This window comes from Rhinopithecus roxellana, chromosome 9, assembly GCF_007565055.1.
Source record: "Rhinopithecus roxellana isolate Shanxi Qingling chromosome 9, ASM756505v1, whole genome shotgun sequence".
NCBI lineage: Eukaryota > Metazoa > Chordata > Mammalia > Primates > Cercopithecidae > Rhinopithecus > Rhinopithecus roxellana.
This window is the reverse complement of record NC_044557.1, coordinates 143,483,022-143,503,626: the sequence shown is the minus strand read 5'-3', so window position 1 is coordinate 143,503,626 and position 20,605 is coordinate 143,483,022. Positions and strand designations below refer to the sequence as shown.

Below are 20,605 nucleotides of genomic sequence, written 5' to 3'. Positions count from 1 at the left end.
GAAAAACTTGAATTATTTATACATTAACTGGTCTGTTTTCATTAGAGGAAATTGAGAAATGATTTCCAAGGCCCCTTTCAACTCTGCTTAATATCATCATGTGTGGCTGGGTACTGTGGTTAATGCCTGTAATCCCAGCACTTTGGGAGGCCAAGGTGGGAGGATTACTTGAGCCTGGGAGTCTGAGACCAGCCTGGGCAACATAGTGAGACCCTGTCTCTAGAAAAAAAATACAAAAGTAGGTGTGGTGCACACCTGTAGTCCCAGATGCTCAAGAGGCTGAGGTGGGAGGATCACTTGAGTCCAGGAGGTTGAGGCTGCAGTGAGCCCTGATTGCACCACTGCACTCCAGCCTGGGTAAGGGTGGGACCTGGTCTCAAAAATATTTATTTTTTTTCATATGCTTTGATGATACTAGTGACTTCAGGACATGTGTTTGGCCTGTCTCTGCCATGGTTCTGCTGGATTTGTGGTGAGTGACCTGCACGCTCTTGCCCATATCCTCCCCGTGTCAGAAGGATGCATTTCTAACAAGGCTGGCGGTGGCAATCCAATGTTCTGACTGTGGAACTGGGTGGGTCTAGGTGTCTCACAGGTGGCCGCATCCAGGCCGCACTCTGTGGGCTCATCAGCCACTTTTGTACTTGTTTAAATTGCATATCACAGATGCCCAAGACAGTGGTGAAGATTTTTTTCCTTTCCAACTTTGTAGGAGGTTCCTGTGCAGATGTGCTACATGGTAAAATGTGTGTTGCGGGGGTCTGGTGTGCAGATTCTTTGGTCGCCCAGGTAATAAGCGCGGTACGTATTTTTCACTGCCCACCCTCCTCCCACAGTCCACCTTCAAGTAAGCCCATGGTGTCTTTTGTCCCCTTCTTTGTGTTCATGGGTGCTTATCATTTAGCTCCCACTTAGAAGTGAAAACATACAGTGTTTGGGTTTCTGTTCTTGTGTTAATTTGTTTAGGATAATAGTCTCCGGTTCCATCCATGTTGCTGCAAAAGACATTATTTTGTTCTTTTTTATGGCTGTGTGGTTACGAATGGGGTTTTTTAAAGTTGCAGAGAGTAGCTGATGAGGAGACGGAACAGCATAATATTAAACTATGGTATTTATTTTTTAAAGCTTATTCAGGTAGAACAGTTTTTTTTTTTTTATTTTTTATTTTTTATTATACTTTAAGTTCTAGGGTACATGTGCATAACGTGCAGGTTTGTTACATATGTATACTTATGCCATGTTGGTGTGCTGCACCCATCAACTCATCAGCACCCATCAATTCATCATTTATATCATGTATAACTCCCCAATGCAACCCCTCCCTCCTCCCCCCTCCCCCCTCCCCATGATAGGCCCCAGTGCGTGATGTTCCCCTTCCCGAGTCCAAGTGATCTCATTGTTCAGTTCCCACCTATGAGTGAGAACATGCGGTGTTTGGTTTTCTCTTCTTGTGATAGTTTGCTAAGAATGATGGTTTCCAGCTGCATCCATGTCCCTACAAAGGACGCAAACTCATCCTTTTTTATGGCTGCATAGTATTCCATGGTGTATATGTGCCACATTTTCTTAATCCAGTCTGTCACAGATGGACATTTGGGTTGATTCCAAGTCTTTGCTATTGTGAATAGTGCCGCAATAAACATACGTGTACATGTGTCTTTGTAGTGGAATAATTTATAATCCTTTGGGTATATACCCAGTAGTGGGATGGCTGGGTCATATGGTACATCTAGTTCTAGATCCTTGAGGAATTGCCATACTGTTTTCCATAATGGTTGAACTAGTTTACAATCCCACCAACAGTGTAAAAGTGTTCCTATTTCTCCACATCCTCTCCAACACCTGTTGTTTCCTGACTTCTTAATGATTGCCATTCTAACTGGTGTGAGATGGTATCTCATTGTGGTTTTGATTTGCATTTCTCTGATGGCGAGTGATGATGAGCATTTTTTCATGTGTCTGTTGGCTGTATGAATATCTTCTTTTGAGAAATGTCTGTTCATATCCTTTCCCCACTTTTTGATGGGGTTGTTTGTTTTTTTCTCGTATATTTGTTTGAGTTCTTTGTAGATTCTGGATATTAGCCCTTTGTCAGATGAGTAGGTTGCAAAAATTTTCTCCCATTCTGTAGGTTGCCTGTTCACTCTGATGGTAGTTTCTTTTGCTGTGCAAAAGCTCTTTAGTTTAATTAGATCCCATTTGTCAATTTTTGCTTTTGCTGCCGTTGCTTTTGGTGTTTTAGACATGAAGTCCTTGCCCATGCCTATGTCATGAATGGTACTACCTAGATTTTCTTCTAGGGTTTTTATGGTATTAGGTCTGACATTTAAGTCTCTAATCCATCTTGAATTAATCTTCGTATAAGGGGTAAGGAAAGGATCCAGTTTCAGCTTTCTACTTATGGCTAGCCAATTTTCCCAGCACCATTTATTAAATAGGGAATCCTTTCCCCATTTCTTGTTTCTCTCAGGTTTGTCAAAGATCAGATGGCTGTAGATGTGCGGTATTATTTCTGAGGACTCTGTTCTGTTCCATTGGTCTATAGCTCTGTTTTGGTACCAGTACCATGCTGTTTTGGTTACTGTAGCCTTGTAGTATAGTTTGAAGTCAGGTAGCGTGACGCCTCCAGCTTTGTCCTTTTGACTTAGGATTGCCTTGGCAATGCGGGCTCTTTTTTGGTTCCATATGAACTTTAAAGCAGTTTTTTCCAATTCTGTGAAGAAACTCATTGGTAGCTTGATGGGGATGGCATTGAATCTATAAATAACCTTGGGGAGTATGGCCATTTTCACGATATTGATTCTTCCTATCCATGAGCATGGTATGTTCTTCCATTTGTTTGTATCCTCTTTTATTTCACTGAGCAGTGGTTTGTAGTTCTCCTTGAAGAGGTCCTTTACATCCCTTGTAAGCTGGATTCCTAGGTATTTTATTCTCTTTGAAGCAATTGTGAATGGAAGTTCATTCCTGATTTGGCTCTCTGCTTGTCTGTTACTGGTGTATAAGAATGCTTGTGATTTTTGCACATTAATTTTGTATCCTGAGACTTTGCTGAAGTTGCTTATCAGCTTAAGGAGATTTTGGGCTGAGACGATGGGGTTTTCTAAATATACAATCATGTCATCTGCAAACAGGGACAATTTGACTTCTTCTTTTCCTAACTGGATACCCTTGATTTCTTTCTCTTGCCTGATTGCCCTAGCCAGAACTTCCAACACTATGTTGAATAGGAGTGGTGAGAGAGGGCATCCCTGTCTTGTGCCAGTTTTCAAAGGGAATTTTTCCAGTTTTTTCCCATTCAGTATGATATTAGCTGTGGGTTTGTCATAAATAGCTCTTATTATTTTGAGGTACGTTCCATCAATACCGAATTTATTGAGCGTTTTTAGCATGAAGGGCTGTTGGATGTTGTCAAAAGCCTTTTCTGCATCTATTGAGACAATCATGTGGTTCTTGTCTTTGGTTCTGTTTATATGCTGGATTACGTTTATTGATTTGTGAATGTTGAACCAGCCTTGCATCCCAGGGATGAAGCCCACTTGATCATGGTGGATAAGCTTTTTGATGTGCTGCTGAATCCAGTTTGGCAGTATTTTATTGAGAATTTTTGCATCAATGTTCATCAGGGATATTGGTCTAAAATTCTCTTTTTTTTTTTTTTTTTTTTTTTTTTTTTTAGGTAGAACAGTTTTATCAAAGGGTAGAGGCCCTCTTTAGCAACATGCTGGAGAACAATACCCCCATTGCCTGCCCAAGACATATAGAAAAGAAGGATTGTAGAAGGTCCCACGAAAGCATTAGAATTAGGAGGCTGGAATTTGAACTTAGCAAAGGAAAGCTGTACCAGAACAGTGGTTTCAAGAACCCAGTCACATTGCACGTTCTCAAGGATGCTGCTGAGGAAGCAGTGAGTCTTTGGCTTGCCTAAGGCCCCTTCCAGCTCTGCATGCTCTCTCTGTTCCTATCCGTAAATTGCCCAGTGACCAGCACAGGTTATCTTACTGAGCTGGACTCTCTAATACACTGGGGGTCTCCTTCAGGCAGTGGCGTACTGGTACGGCCTTGTGGGAGCCAGTTTTGAGCGTTTCTTCCCAGTCCTCACTCCGTGTTGACCGGCTGGTAGTTTGAAATACACCATGGTGGGAGTATTTACACTATGGAATCTGGCAATTGGCAAATGCTGCCAATCAGCCATCCTCACCACCCCTAGGCCTGGCCCATTGTTAAATATTATATCAACACATCATTGCCTCCAAGTGACATACCTGGGTTCCCTGGGCTCTTTTTTCTGCAGTCATCTACTTCCTAGCCCCTCTTTGTATTTGTAAATGTGGTTGACTGCCCCTTTCCACATCAGTGACGAAGATCAGGCCTAGGAAAATAGCTACCCAGAATCTAATTTTACTAAAGTTTTTGTTTCAGGAAAAATCCTCTTATCTAATTTCATATAATCAAGGTTCAGCTCAGTAGAGTAGTTGACATCATGGTTTTTCCAGCCAAACAACCTGGGTTCAGATTCCAGTTATTTCTCTTGCAATTTACAGGATCTTTAATTTAAAGGAGTCGCTAGATGTCTTCGTACCTTGATCTCCTCGTTGAGCGTGATGGATTCACTCCCTTGTATATCATGCAATTGTTTTAAAGATTAAATGGGTTCCTATGTATGAAGCACTTAGGATGCATCAGGCACACGGTAGGTGTTTAGTTATTAGCATTCAACACACAGTTCCTCACATACAGTTGTGTATCTGGCAGTGTCTGTTAAGCTTCTTGGTATGCCTAGTGCTGCTTGGATATAATCAGATGGCTATTACAGGCAATACAGTAAAGATTATGAAGCCATCATGTATACTGTTGTTCTTTTTGTCATTCTGAAAAGTTAATTTATCTGAAGGAGAAGGGTTACTAGGAGTGTAAAATTCAATGGGTAATTTCTACCTTACGTTCCACACTCAGTAATATGGAGTTGATACCCTCCTAGGCAGCTGGGAGGCTTTACAGGGTTTTGAAGTCAGGAGCATAGCTAGGAACCTTACGTTCATTACCCCAACCTTCTCAGCTAGATAATATCATTCCTTTCATTTTCCAGGTGCAGAGAATGAGGATCAGAAACGTTGAAGAACTTGCCCAGAGATCCAACCAGTGAGTAGCCAGCTTCAGACTGATATGACCGTCATTGTCCCTGACCGTGACCCGTCCGTCACATGGCCAGCTCCAGATGGATTGGAAGGTCTGCAGGAATGAGCTTTGGCCTAGTGGTAAGTCCCAGCCTGTTGTTTTTGATTCTCAGTTTTCTACCATTTCTCTGCTCTCTAGTTCCACCTGAGAAAGCACCTAACAAGGAAAGAAAGCTTGCTAACACAGGGATCTAGGAACAGCTAAGGCATCTGACCAAGCCCTCCAGCCACTCTGCAATGACAGGCAGTGTTAGGACTCCATATGGGATCAAAGCCCTGGAATCTGGCTCTCATTCAGGATTCCGACATGTTACATTGAAAGAGTGATGGCCTGGCACGGGGGTCACGCCTGTAATCCCAGCACTTTGGGAGGCCGAGGCAGGTGGATCATGAGGTAAGGAGTTCAAGACCAGCCTGGCCAAGATGGTGAAACCCTGTCTCTACTAAAAATACAAAAGAGTTAGCTAGGCTTGGTGGTGGGCGCCTGTAATCCCAGCTACTCAGGAGGCTGAGGCAGAGAACTACTTGAAACCCAGGTGGCGGACATTGCTGTGAGCTGAGATCATACCACTTCACTCTAGCCTGGGTGACAGAGTGAGACTCTGTCTCAAAAAAAAAAAAAAAAAGAAAGAAAGAAAAAAGAAAGAAAAAAAATGATTTGAGTAGGAGGGGACAGCAGGTGGGAATACTTGCTTTTTTAAGAAAAGACTTGATACTGTTTGTGAGAATTGCTGATTAGAGATAATGACCTTGGGCAGTTTCTTAGCAGGGCAGGGATGTTTTACTCCCCATACACATAAAATGACTGGCAGCTTTGTGTGATCCATATTCTGATTAGCTTTATATTTTAACTCAAAGCTGTTTCTCCTGGCAGGGCTCAGTGCTTTGCTGTTGCTGCCAAAAACTATGCGGATGGTGCCAGTTGGTTGGGGGGTTTTGATGGTAGTTTTTTTCAACACACAGAATATGTTCTTTCCTGTCAGCAGAGGTGCCTTTCAAACTGTGCATTACTGATCCTTTGAACGTGCCCTCTGGAACAGTCACCCCCAGTGGCTCCTCGGCTGTGTCTGGCCTTGTCTGCTATTCTAGCAAGAAGGTGGACAGAACCGTAGGGGAGGAGGGGCAGGGCAGGGCAGGGCTGCCTTGGGGAAGGCAGTCTGGGAAGGGCGGGCATTGCTCTGGGGAGAGAAGTAGGGCTGTGCTCCTTCAAGACCTTTCTCCAGCCTCCACAGTTGCCCCAGGGACTCAGTGAGGGCCATCCATGGCAGCCTCTGTCCGGGACTAATCGAACGACCTTCAGCTTGGGTGGGATGTCTGGTGAACTGGATTTATTCTTCATCAACCTGAGTCAGATACTTGAGCTTGGAATGAAGTGCAGCCATGCCAGGCCACTTCCTCCACCTCCATTGTGATTCCCGAAGCTTCTACCCCCACTGCCAACTCACTCTGTCACTCCAGGGTTTCAAAAACGACAACAGTAAACATCATCTGGCCTGCTTAGATATTAAAGCCCATTTGAAATGGATTAAATAAGTCAATGAAAAACCAGAAAAACACCCAAATTAAGTTCAAAGAATGGCTGAAGGGAAAGCTTATTTACATAACTTGCTCTTTATCAGCCTCAAATGAAGCTACATGAAAATCACAGCCTTGGCATGGGGGGCTGTCGGAAGCAGCAGGGAGCGGCTTGGTTGCAAAGCTTTTCTCGAGCGCTGGCACACCATTGGGAGGGCACCCCTGGAGGGCAAGGCATTTGCCATTCTGTTTGGTTATTGAGGTGCAGGCCCATGCAGGGCTCCCAGGATCTCGACTTCATTGGTGGGAAGATTTCAACAAGAAACATCCTTCCAATTGAAGAAAGACCAAAGCTAATTTAGACTGAGAAAAACAGAATGTGGGGGAGTTTGCTTGGCATTGCCTGACCTAGCTGGGAGACAGGCAGAGTTCATCTCAAAGGGAGCTGGGTTTGTAATGTCTCCTGGTCGAAATGGGAGGCAAATACTTGGGGATTTGTCATCAGGAATCACGAGGCAACAGAGCCAGTTGGACAATGGCTGATTTGTGGGTAAAAACTGGTTACTGCTAATTTGGGGATTGTCAAAATCAGACATTAGAAAAAGCCCCTCTGTGCCACTTCAGATCCAGACCAAGTGAGCCGATTCTCTGCAGGTCAACTGGCAAATGAATGTATTGTGTGGATGGTCATTAAATCCCTTACTCTTCAGAAGTTTCCTCTTCCTTCTTAAAATTCATCCCAGAAATTCTAGGAAACAAGGGTGGGGGATAAACAGCCCAGTGGTCGCATAAACTGAGTTGACAAAGGGGAAGGCTGCAGTGCAAGGATCCTGGTTTTGTTGGACTCATAATTCACTAGGAAAAGGAAAAGGCAATTACCCAATTACTATTCATGGAGAGCTGGCTTTGTTTTCTCTCTTTATTTTATTTTGTAAAGAAAGGGTCTCACTCTGTCACCCAGGCTGGAGTGCAGTGATACCATCATAGCTCAGTGCAGCCTCGAACTGTTGGGCTCAAGTGATCCTCTGACTTCAGCCTCCTAAGTAGCTGGGACTCCAGGCACATGCCAGTCACACCTGGCTAATTTTGGTATTTTTTTGTAGAGATGGGGTCTCACTATGTGGGTCAGACTGGTCTCAAAATCCTGGGCTCAAGCGATCTTCCTGCCTCAGCTTCCCAAGGAGCTGGGATTTCAGGTGTAAGCCACCATGCTGGGCCCATGGAGAGCTTTGTGTATGCCAGATATTTAACATATTTCTTTCCTAATCTTCAGAACCCAGGTGACTTGAGTAACACCTGTCTGAGAGATGAAACTGAAGCTCAGACAGGCTTAGTTATTGTTCTTTAACGACTCCACACGGTTAGTTATGGTATAGCCAGGACCCCACCCCAAACCTGCTGGGCCTGCTCTCTACCATATTGAGCAGCCTGATTATCAAATAATGTGTTTTTGCCACAATTAGAACAGGGTACTTTTATCATTTAAGCTTCCTGACAATTGTCAGTCTGGGGAAGCAGTGGGAAGTCTAAAGATCCCTGCACAGGAAGAGAAGGTAGGATGAGAAGTAGCTGGAAATGTGAAAGTGGTACTAAAATCCACCTGGAGGCAGTGCAGTGCAGAATTAACATTGCAGAAAATTTAATCTCTGATGGGGAAAGGACCGATGCAAGAGCTCTCCTAAAATACAACAGAAGAGAAGGGAGAGATGAAAACAATGGGGGTGAGAATACCACATCAAAAGCAAAGAAAAATCAAACATTTATAGCTATTCCCAAGGAAGGGAAAAGCTAAATTCAAACAGATTATTTAAAGATACAGTTGTAGAAAACGTATGTTCTAAAACAAAACAAAACAAACCCTGTGAATTGCAGCCTGAAAGGAAAGCATTTACCACGTTCTGGATAAATATGAAAGCAAAGAGGTCCCATGGAAACATAGCCATGCATAACACATGCATTTGTGTCTTCTCTGTCACCAAATAGCAGGAGCCTGAAAATCTGTATGTGTGGGCCATAAAACATGTTTGGACTCCAATGCATTAAGAAAACTGCCTTTAAAAAAGATGGCAATTGCAAAACTTGAAGCCATAAATTTTTCTTTTTTTAATCTAAAAGCAGATTTCATGTCATATTAGCAAAGGATGCTTAATTCCAAAGCATTAGCTCAGATAGGCAATTTTGGGTGGAAATGTCCCAGAGGTATTTTTGGTGACCTGACTTCTCTGATCTTTTTTTTCCTAACTTACCCTGTATTTTCTCACTTTTTAGGGTAAGCTTTGAGCCAGAAAGCACTTTTTTTTTTTTTAGTAGAGACTGAGTTTTGCCGTGTTGGCCAGGATGGTCTCAATTTCCTGACCTTGTGATCCACCTGCCTTGGCCTCCCAAAGTGCTGGGATTACAGGCATGAGGCACCATGCCTGACCAGAAAACACTTCTTGAGACTGTCTAGCTAGCACTGCTGGTAACACTGAGGGCCAAGCGACCTTCCTTGTGCATCCTACTACAGCAGGGTAGGGCAGGAGGCCAGAAGCAGAGTCCTTGCAGGTGACCTGATGGGTCTGTGAGCTTCTGGCAATATGGTGGCAGCCAGAAAATCTTACATGACTGTGGGAGGGAGATTCCAGAATTTTGGGAGAGAAGAATCTAGATGGGCAGGGAGTAGCATTTGGGCACAGGCCCAGTGAGTCAGGGTACGCAGACCCGAGGCCCTAGGCTTGAGAACCAGGACAGTAACATGAGGCCAGCATTCCTAGACCCAGAAACTTTGCGTAGGCAGGTCAAGGAGCTGGGTTTGCGGAGGCAACAGGAGGAGACCAAGATCAGAGTTTGGACATCTTCACCTTAGACCATAACTCAGGGTAGATGTAGGCAGGACTGAGACCACAGCATAGCTCGGATGACAGTTCAGGCCTCCAGAATCTCATTCAGTTGAAATCAGTTTCTGAAATCTATAAACCATTCTCCTTCCCTAAGAATTTCGAATTTCAACTATCATTCATGCCATCATATCATCCAACACTGACAGTGTATTATTATTCTGTCAGCAACCAATAGGATAAACTAGTCCGGAACCCACATCTGCTCCCCTTTGTAGTAATGGGTTACTTCAGTTGGGCGACTTCCTGTTTTCTAAATCTTCCTTTAGTAGGATGTTGCTTTGTGTAGTTATAGCTGGATATGGGCACACTTATTTCCTACAAGATAACTGTAGGCACAGGAGGGTACTAGATTTTTTTTTTTCCCCTAACACAGAGTCTTGCTCTGTAGCCCAGGCTGGAGTACAATGGCCTAATCTCTGCTTACTGCAATTTTGCCTCCCAGATTCAAGCAATTATCCTGCCTCAGCCTCCTTGAGTAGCTGAGATTACAGGTACACGCTACCGTCCCTGGCTAATTTCTGTATTTTGAGTAGAGACGGGGGTTTCAGCATGTTGGCCAGGCTGGTCTTGAACTGCTGACCTCATGATCCACCCACTTTGGCCTCCCAAAGTGCTGGGACTGCAGGCGTGAGCCACTGCACCCGTCCGGTACTAGAATCTTACGTCTTCCTAATTATTAGTGACAAAGGGGTACTTTCCATTCATTCCAGTGAGAAGCACCGGAACCTTAAAATTTCAGAACTGCATGAAAATAATAAAGATCACCCAGTTAAATCATATTTTGTTGTTCAGAAGCAAAAACTGAGGCTCAGAGATAAAACGTCCTGTCCAAGGTTACATAGAAAATGGTGGGAAGAGATGAGAAGTTTCTCAATAATGCCATGATTGTTGAATAATAGAAACAAAAAAGAGATGGATCCTTACAATAGTTTAACAATATAAACCACATGGAACATTTCAAGAAAGAGTTAAACAATGATCTGTGTTTCAAAGCTAGCTCTACCTGGGATAGTATCTCACATCTGTAATCCTAGCACTTTGGGAGGTTGAGGCAGGAGGATCACTTGAGGCCAGGAGTTTGAGGCTGAAGTGAGCTGTGATCGCACTACTGCACTCCAGCCAGGGTGTCAGAGCAAGACCCTGTCTCTAAAAATAAGCATGATCATCTTTCTCATTAGAACACACACGCCAACCATCCCCTTCTCTGGCTACATTTTACAGTCAGTCAGTGCTGGATGCAACCAACAAGCTCATAACCACACTGCTGTATCATTCTGCTTTTATTAAAAGGCAATGTAAAGAGTGTTGACCTACAGAGTTAGGCCAGAGGTCCTAGCCAATTTCCATCCTCCCAGAAAAATGATCTCCAGTGGCTCAGAGCCACCTCAGTCCCTGTCCAGAGGCCATTCCCCTGACTGGGAGTGGACCAAGGTGGGTGGAGGGGTGCAGCAGGGCATAAGATTCCTGACGGGACAGATACGTGTTCCAGGGCTGAACAGAACTGGCTGGAATGTTTTCTTTACCTACCATTTCTACTTCATTATGAAAATGGTGGACTGGGCAGCAACTAATGGGTCAGTCCTGTGTGTCACGTGATGTAATTACATAAACGACTGTATTAGCTTTGTGGTGCTATAGTAACAAACAGCATGAACTGTGACAAACAGCATGAACTAAGCAGCTTAAAACAACAGAAATTTATTCTCCTGGTTCTGGAGTCTGGAATTCCGAAGTCAGGGCCATGCTTCCTCCTAAGGCTTGGTGGGAACCTGTCCCATGCCGCTCTCCTGGCTTCTGTTGGTGGCCAGCGATCTTGGTGTCCCTTCTGGCTGCATCACTCCAACCTGCCTCTTGTCCCCTGGTCGTCTTCCCACTGCATTTGTCTCTATTATCAAACCTCTCTCTTCTCCTGAGGATGTCAGTCATTGGATTTAGGGTCCACCCTAATCCAGTGTGACCTCATCGTAACTTGACTATATCTGCAAAGACCCTATTTCCAAACCAGGTCACATTCACGGGGATGGGGGTTAAGACTTCACTATATATTTTGGGGGAACACAATTCAACCACAAGTAGCATCCAAACAGCCTGCTTATTCTGTTCTGGTGTATGCACTACTGATAAAAAAAAATTACATGTGCAGATGCTTTATTCTTTTGGTGCACTCTAGAGCCAGGGGAGGCCAGGCAAGCCCTGGCCCCCTTCTCCAGAACAAGAAAACAAACTCAGTGACGTGTGCTCACTCTCCTGCAGGTCCATCTGTATTTTTATGCATGTTAAGCCGCTCATCCTATGTTTTAAAACTTCTCATTCCATTTACATTCATGACTTCTGTTTTTCTATGTCTCTCATATCCTGGTTCCAACATGTACAGTAAGTGAGGTGTGTTTTAAGCATCATCTCAGCCAGGAAATGTTTTTTTTTTTTTTTTTTTTGGCCAGCATTCCAAAGCCAGCCTGAAACTTGATATCAATAGGCCCCTGAAACCTCCTGAGATGATACAGAGGGAGTACAGGGGTCATATGATACTTCACAAAGATACTGGTTTTCAAGTACACCTTAATTTCTAAAAGGTTTCCATTTCTTCATTTGTTTTATGTACATCATTAAGGTCATACCCTTCATGACAGACGCTTGCTGAGATTGAGACTCTTCTCCCTTTACTTTTGGAGTGAATATGAGCAGAGGTCATTTTCTCTTGACATTGAATTCCAGTATTTGTGCAGAAGAGAGGTGTCAATGAGGATTCCATGGACGCTTTCAGTTGATCAGTATTGGCTCTGCTGCAGGGTGCTTTTGGCTTCACACATAAATGTTGCAGTGGCGTTTGTCCAGGGGGAAGCCCAGTTGGAGGCTGTAGGATGACCCTGATGGAGGCTGTCACTCAAACAGCTCCAGGTAGTCAGGCAGCTGGTCCTGCTGACCACAGGGATAGAGGAGGAGCTCCTTTCCCAGGGAAGTGATGGGTTCCTCCTGTCAATCACAAGGCACAGGGTCAAACAGTGTGAGTAGCAACCACATGCTCTTCCTACTTCCTCAGAGGATATCACTAGCTGCCTACCCAGGATTTACACGAAGCTTTCATGGTTTATGATCATCTTAAGAGATATTTTTCTTATCCACATGTGGCCAGGTACTCTGTTTCCCTCCAGGGCTTGAATTCTAACTTAAGACTGTTCTCATAGGTCAGGGGTCCCCAACCTCAGGGCCATGGACCAGTACCAGTCTGTGGCCTGTTAGGAACTGGGCTGTATAGCAGGAGGTGAACAGTGGAGTGAAGCTTCATCTGGATTTACATCTGCTGCCTGTCGTTCACATTACCGCCTGAGCTCCACCTCCTGTCAGATCAGTGGCAGCATTAGATTCTCATAGGACGCAAATCTTATTGTGAACTGTGCATGCGAGGGATCTAGGTTGTGTGCTCCTTATGAAAATCTAATGCCTGATGATCTGTCACTGTCTCCCATCACCTCCAAATGGGACCGTCTAGTTGCAGGACGACAAGCTCGGGGCTCCCACTGATTCTACCTTTTGTTGAACAGTATTATTATTTCATTATATATAACAATGTAATAATAGAAATAAAATGCACAATAAATGTAATGTGCTCACATCATCCTGAAACCATCCCCCAACCCCTAGTCCATGGAGAAATTGTCTTCCAGGAAGGTTGGGGACTGCTGTCCCCCATGTGGATACAGCTTTTATTTTTTCTTTTCTTTAGCATTTCCTGTATTCTTTGCCCCAGTGGGGTTCCCTGAGTATTTAAGGAAGAACTAGGTTCTAAGATAAATGAAACGCAATTAACAATCCTGATTATCAGGAACAATTACCAAAGACAACCCTCCCCGCCCCCACCCCACGTACTTGTCTCAGTCCTTTTCCTTGTAATTGTCATTCATTATTAGAGCTGCTACAGGACAATAACTCAGAAGGCAAATTAAGTTTATATATTGCTTCACCTTGTGATATTCCACCAAATCCGCCAGGGTGGCATGCTGCAGCTGGTCCACGCCCAGGAAGCTGTAGGAGTCTGCAGAGGCATCGATGAGGAAATGTTTACAGCTGTCCTCTGACAGATGGGACAGGGCATAGCCTTTGATCCTTTCACTGACTCGGATGAGAAAACTGCCGGGCACGCCTGTGCTCAGAAGAAGTTCATTTGCTTTCTTGAGTGTGAGAATTCCTGTGGCAAAGCAAAAAAAAAAAAGGCAGGTATTTCAGCCAAATCCTTTCCCAAACTCTCCTCTGTTAAATCCAGTTGCACGGATAGAGAGGCAGTGACACTTAAGTAAGACACAAAAAGAGCAATTTTAAGTCTGTTTTGGGCTTCTTAGGAATACAGAATATTCTTCTGGTATTTGCCAATTAGACATGAATAGGTTACAGAGGCCAACTGTATAAAAACCATGTATAGAGGTATACATGAGAGCTTAAATGTCAACCTTAAGGGGAACATATTTCCACTTTATACACCCATTTCACACAGGTGTTAGACAGTTTATGAGGGTCTAGCTGGATGCATTGATGGTCATCCTGGGAATGTTTGATCTGGGAGGGGATTTTAAGATACTCTCCCTAGGCCACCTCAGTTTACCAACAAGGACTCAATGGCTTGGGGCATGATTTGACTTGGTCTAGGACAGTGGTTCTCAACCAGGACAGTGTCTGAGAGACACCTTTGGTTGTCATGGATGGAGGATGCCACTAGCATCTAGTGGGTAGAGGCTAGGGATGTTGCTAAACAGCCTATGAGACAAAGAATTATCCAGCCTCAAATAGCAGTAGTGCTGAAGTTGAGATTCCCTGGTGTGGGAGGCACAGCAATTTAGTGACAGAGCCAAGTCAGACTCAGTTCTGTAAATGTAGCTACTGCTGAATGACACTACAATGGCATTTAAAGGAATAAAACTATATGTGTGTCTTCATATACATATATGAAGTTATATATAGACATCATGAATTCACACTCTTACTCCAGACCAGCCTTTTCCCCAGTTAGTCCAAACTCATGAGGTGTGACTCATGTTCCAAATTTTTTATTCCCATCATAATTCGTCGATGAATAGATAATGCTGTGAAGCTCATAGAAAGTGCAGAAACGCATCTTGGAAAGATGGGGAAGTCAATGAATTATTCAGTGAGCTGTGATCTGGGAGGAAGGAACAGCGTTCTATGCGTGCCCTTTTTCATTTCAGCAGACAAAACTCTTGCCTTGTTGGCTCCCTGTTGATACTCAGTACCTTATTATTAGGAAAACAAAACAGTAACAGAACCGTCTTAGGAAAAGGCAATGGACTCCCAGAGCCCTTTTGTCTTGTTAGTACACTTAATTGGGAAGTGAACTCTCTCCAGAGTAAAATAAAACCATTTCTGTTCTCTCTTCTATAAACAGACCTTGAATGACAGGAGGATTTTAAAAATTGTCTGTTTTCTCCTAGCCAAGATCATCCAACCAGCCCTTCTCCTGCCTCCTCTTCTCCCATTTCCTATTTGGAAGGACATAGACCCCAGGTGTCCCACTGCAGAGTCCCCGTGTATGAAGGTCAACCCAGTGTGAGCTCCAGGTAAGAGCTGGGAGTGGATGAAAAGGCCAGTCTCCCCGACTTGCACATAGTCAGTGTCCTTGAAACAGACCAGGGCCTTGCTCCTAGGGGCTGTGGCTCTATTATACTCATTCCCAGCAGATGACTGATGCACATGCCTTGTACCCATCGTGTCCACTGGCTTTTTCACCCCTTCCCCGCTGAGACAGACCCACTGTCACTGCAGGCACCACGGACACTAAGGGAGCCTCTTGGTTCAGATGCTCCACTATCCACATGAGGTACTCAAATCATGGCTATCTAAGTTCCACAGATATGGGCTGCTGCTTCTGTGTGTCTATTTCCCCTTCCTAAGCATACCTGGTCCCACTGAGAAATCACAAATGAAACCATCCATTGAAACAAGGCACCAGGTACCAGCCCACGTGGGGACTGCACATGGCAAATCTCTGAAGACACTGTATGAGACTGTCTCCGAAACCCAGGGATGCTTTTCAGTGACCCTGAAAAGTCCCCTTCAGAAACAAGAAGCCACGATTGGAGGAGAAGCAGCATTCTGGAAAAAGATTTGTCCCTCCTCCTAGACTGATGGCTCACTATGAAATTCCAGGTTGTTTCAACAGATGGGGCAGATGTTATAATTGATGACATCTGGAAATTATTCAGATGAATCTGAATTCCTAAAATAAAAGCTATTCTGGAAAATTATCACCAAACCTGGGCTAACTAAGGTCAAATGCCTTTTAAGATGAGGTCGTAGTTACTGTAACTGAAACTTTCCAAAAGCCTGTAAGCCTTACGCACAGATCTTGGTGCCATCTAATCTCCTGGGACACCAGGACCCAATCAAACGTATTGGTAGCAAAGCACAGGTCATAGCAGAGACTCCTTGTACACCATGGGATTGGGCAGGTTCCAAAGGGAAGTGCCCTGGAGACTAGGCTTTGAATGATCCAAGAGGTAGTTTGTCTTTGCTTTTTTTGCTTTGTAAGAGGATTACTATTCCTTAATAGCAAACCGGCTTAGTGCAGCTAAATACACAGGTCAATGTACAATTTGTCATGAATCCATCAGGGGCAGCATGTGCATTTGGGGTGTCCTGGCTGTGATTACTGGCAAGCAGTCAGGTTTATCTGCTGGGATAGGGAATTCTTGAGCACAAAACCAAAATCCCAGGTTAGACACTGATCACTAAGGACTCTATCAGTGTTTTCTTTTTTTTTAAACAATCACTCATGCTGCAGTGCAGTGGTGCGATCTCTGCTCACTGCAATCTCTGACTCCTGGGTTGAAGCGATTCTCATGCTTTAGCCTCCTGCGTAGTTGGGGTTACAGGAGCCACTACCATGCCCAGCTCATTTTTTGTATTTTTAGTAGAGACAGGGTTTCACCATGTTGGCCAGGCTGGTCTCAAACTCCTGGCCTCAAGTGATCTGCCCACCTCGGCCTCCCAAAGTGCTGGGATGACAGGTGTGAGCCACCGTACCTGGCCTCAGTCAACCTTATGATACTGATCCCCTGAGTTGCCCTTTGCCCAACTCTAAGAATTCTGAAGCAGGGGTCTTCCCCCCAGCCCTAAAGGCCATGACATTGGTGCTGCTTCCCTCTGACCTGCTCTCTCCACACAGCTTAAAAGAACCAAACCTGAGGTCCTAGGAGGATGTTTGTGCTAGTGAAAAGAGATAAATTTTTTTTTTTTTTTAAGATGGGGTGTAACCCCGTTGCCCAAGCTGGAGTGCAGGGGCGCAATCATGGCTCACTGCAGCCTCAACCTCCTGGGTAGATGGGACTGCAGGCACGTGCTGCCGTGCCCTGCAAATTTTGTAGAGATGGGGTTTCGCCATGTTGCTGCAAATTTTTGTAGAGATGGGGTTTCGCCATGTTGCCCAGGTTGGAATATTTTAGTCCATCAGTTTAGTGAACCAGGTTTTCACTCAGGCAACAGTCTGTTGGTTTTACTGTTGGTTTTACAGTTGAATCCAGGCCGGGACTGGCAGACCTCTGGCAGCCCAGAAGAAAGCAGATGTCACTGCGTGAAGTCTGATGGGCAGCGTCTGGCCCTCAGGAGCCTGGGGCAGAGCAGGAACTGAAACTCCTGAGAGCACCAGCACAGGGGTTCGTCACAGCTGGAGAAGGTCCCACTCCGCTCTCTGTGTGATAATGCAAATATTGCTCATGTACTACTGAGGACTGAAATAGGGCTTATTTCTGATTCACTTAGATGTCAAAAGCCACTTGTTTAGGGGCTACCCTAACTGGATAGTGTAGCTCTAAACCACTCTAGAATGAAAACTTCGCCCAGGAAAGGCCCCAGGGAACTACTTTTTGCATAGGAGAGGGTAAACAGACCCAAGAACCTGAAAGTAACTCAAACTCCAGTAGACTCCAGTTGGAAATCCAAGTGGTAATGACTGCCCCACAAGGCGGTTCAGTGATATCTTTCTCCACAGCTTCCTCCTGGAAAACTCCTACTCACTCGGCAAGATTCAACTCAAGAGCATGACACGTCCTGATCCTAGCCTGGGCAGTCAGTCTCAGTTTCTCCTGCTGCGCACCTGCTGCCACCTCCATGTGAGCACTCAAGTGGTCAATGCAGGGCCTCACCTGTACTGACCTTCATCTGTGTACTCAGCTAGTTTTCGCTTCTATCCAAGAATTCACAGAACTTTCTGCCATGACTGTCCTGCCCTCCCTGACTTCCTTGTGAACTCCTCGAGGTCAACTACTCCGTCTTATTTATTTTTACACACTCAGCACCTGCCACTTAGAAGATGGCCAGAAAAGGGTTTAATGAATGCTTGTGTCTTATAATCAAGTCAGAAACTTCCTTCTCTGGGACACTTCGGTGCAGCCACTTCCTCTAGTCTAAGAATTGTGATTACAGGGACAAGAGATGCATTTCGTCTTTCTCTGAAGTGCCACCAGGTCTAAATATTATTTGGGTACATTTGTACAATGTCCTGAGTCTGGAAAATGTGTGTTTAAAAATCAAATGAAAGACAGCCAAATAAAGTTTGTATGACTTCCTTTCATCCTCAACAGCAACCCTACATAGACATACTGTTATTATCCTCAAATAATGGATGAGAAAACTTGCATACCCTGCCTAAGGTCATTCGGATAGATCAGGAGAAGCACTGGGATTAGACCCAGGTTGGCTGACCTCAGGGCACATGCTGTCACCACACTCTCAGACAGAACACCTGCCTTGCACTGGCGTACCACACTGTTCAGTGTGCTTCCACTGCATTTTAGAGTTGTTTCCTCTAAAAAGCAGAGCTGATGTTATCATCATCTCTATTTTATAGATGAGGAAATTAACACAGAAAAGGCAAGTAACCCAAGCTTGCAGGATTAGCAAATGACACTTGCAGGGTTTTTGTCTCCTATTCTAGGGTTTTGCTTTTTAACCCACCAGGCTCATGGAATGTTCATGGAATGAACTGAAAATAAACTGGGTCTTTATTTCACAAAGGGGTGTTCATTTCTCACCTTGGCAACCTAAAGAAGATGCATTTTTCACTGGTTACGTATGTGCAGTATGCCTTGATGTGGGGATAGTGCATCATTGACTCTTCCAAACTCTAAGCTTAGCATTCATGCTGCTGAGGACTGAGAAGCTCCTTAATAAGTCAAGTATCAGAACTATTAGCATTATTCATCCTCACTTCATTATCTTAAATGGCTAACACTTATTCACTAGAGCTTATTATGTGCCACACAGTTCTTCATGCTTTACAAATATTAACAACAAATGACACGCACATACTAAGGCAGGAACAACCCCTCATGATCTGCATTATACATATCAGGGACAGAAGGAAAGAGTCATGTGACTGCCTAAAGCCACACAATTAATGGGGGAACCCAGATTTGAAGCCAGGCACTGTGGCCCCAGGGACATGCTCTTCACCACTACTTACTTAGTTTCCCTTGGCATAAAGAAGTAAGGTGGCATCACCTGGCTGTGTCAGAAGAAACTGTCAAGAAAGCATGTGATAGTACAGAAATAAAAATTAAGGCATGTGATGGCCATGGTCAGGTGCCCTGTCTCACACCTGTAATCCCAGCTCTTTGGGAGGCTGAGGTGGGAGGATCACTTGAGACCAGGAGTTTGACACTAGCCTGGGCAACACGGCAAGACCCCATCTCTACAAAGAAAACAACAAAAAATATTAGCTGGGTGTGGTGGCACACACCTGCATTCCCAGCTGCTCAGGAGCCTGAGGTGGGAGAATCACCTGAGCCCAGATAGTCAACGCTGCAGTGAATTGTGATCACACCACAGCACTCCAACCTGAGTAACAGAGCAAGACGCTTTTTTTTTTTTTTTTTTTTTAAAGCACGTGATGACAAAAGTTTGAAGACAAACACATGGCTTTTAAAATACTAAATTAAACAGTAGAATCCCTTTTCTATTCAAAATTCCAGGTGAAACCCCCCAAACAGAATCTCTCTTCTTAGGTTCTCACACACCCACTGTACCTGTCCCTTGCCACTGAGGCCCCTTTAGGCAACCTCAGGACTCCAAGAGCATGACAGGGAACTACAAGGGTCTAGTCCTGGGCATGTATAGTGGGAAGCTTGGGGCTCCTAGGCACAGGCACAGCCACTGCCATCATGTGATAGTGTCAGGATGAGGACTCCAGTGCATCACTGGCAAAAACCCAAGTAAGAGCTTGGGGCCAATGGGCTTTTCTGCACATTACTGGCAAACATAGTGACATTTTTGCAGGAAGCCTGCTGCACTGAGTCATTTATGAGAAAAGTCAGGTTCTTCCAGGAAGAAGCCAGCATTGCATAGAATGTTCTGCAGAAAAGCTAACTCTTCTGAAATCCAAATTAATGTGTGTAGTTTTAGCCTCTTTGTTTCATCTTCTCCAGCTGCTTTACAATCTGAACACACACTAAGCAATTTTATAGGGGGGACCATGCAGAATAATTTGGACAATATGTGCTTTGCTTTAATAACATTAATGTAGGTGAAGCCTTCATGCCAAAAGGAGCCCTGCCCGGGAATGGACTTCCAGCTGTCCTTCTCCGCCTCACACAAGCAGTGATATACTGTTGCTGGCCACAGCCTATCCACTCCATAAAATGTGTGAATCATCCATGTAAATGAGGCAGGATATATATGTCATCTGAGGTTTAAGAACAAAGAGGCTTTGAGAAATCACATAAATAACTCCTTTGTGCTCGGTAAAGACAGAAGCTTGAAAATCCCTTTGTGACAGGTGGGCAGAATATTGATGGCCCCACAATTAAGAAATCTCCATTCTTCAGCAAAATAGTCATAGGACAGATGATCACTGAGAAGCTCCTTAATAAGTCCAGGATCAGAACTACTGACTCATCGGTCTCCTAAGATGTTAGACTGAAAGAAATTTTGGGAAGCCTCCATGACTCCTTCTTAATGCAACCTATTGAGTGACATACGCTCCATCTGGGATGGTATCTGGTCCCCGTTTTGAAGGAGCTGTGCGTGACA

The 20,605-nt window shown here is 44.4% G+C and overlaps 1 protein-coding gene and 1 long non-coding RNA gene across 3 annotated transcripts in view; one reads left to right on the top strand and one right to left on the bottom strand.

The window, feature by feature from the left end:
• Positions 1–300: 300 nt before the first annotated feature.
• Positions 301–18,565, top strand: LOC104662461. The gene is made up of 5 exons (XR_747987.2): positions 301–472; positions 713–801; positions 5,090–5,258; positions 15,013–15,138; positions 17,091–18,565. It is a non-coding gene; the product is annotated as an uncharacterized LOC104662461 (long non-coding RNA).
• Positions 10,834–20,605, bottom strand: part of SH2D4A (SH2 domain containing 4A) — an 88,338-nt gene continuing 78,566 nt past the window's right edge. For both annotated transcript variants that reach the window (XM_030937631.1, XM_030937632.1), the window contains 2 exons: positions 13,534–13,757; positions 10,834–12,544 (listed from right to left, as the gene is read on the bottom strand). In XM_030937631.1, the coding sequence (XP_030793491.1) occupies positions 12,452–12,544; positions 13,534–13,757 (317 nt within the window). In that variant the 3' untranslated portion in view covers positions 10,834–12,451. The remainder of the gene's footprint in view (positions 12,545–13,533; positions 13,758–20,605) is intronic.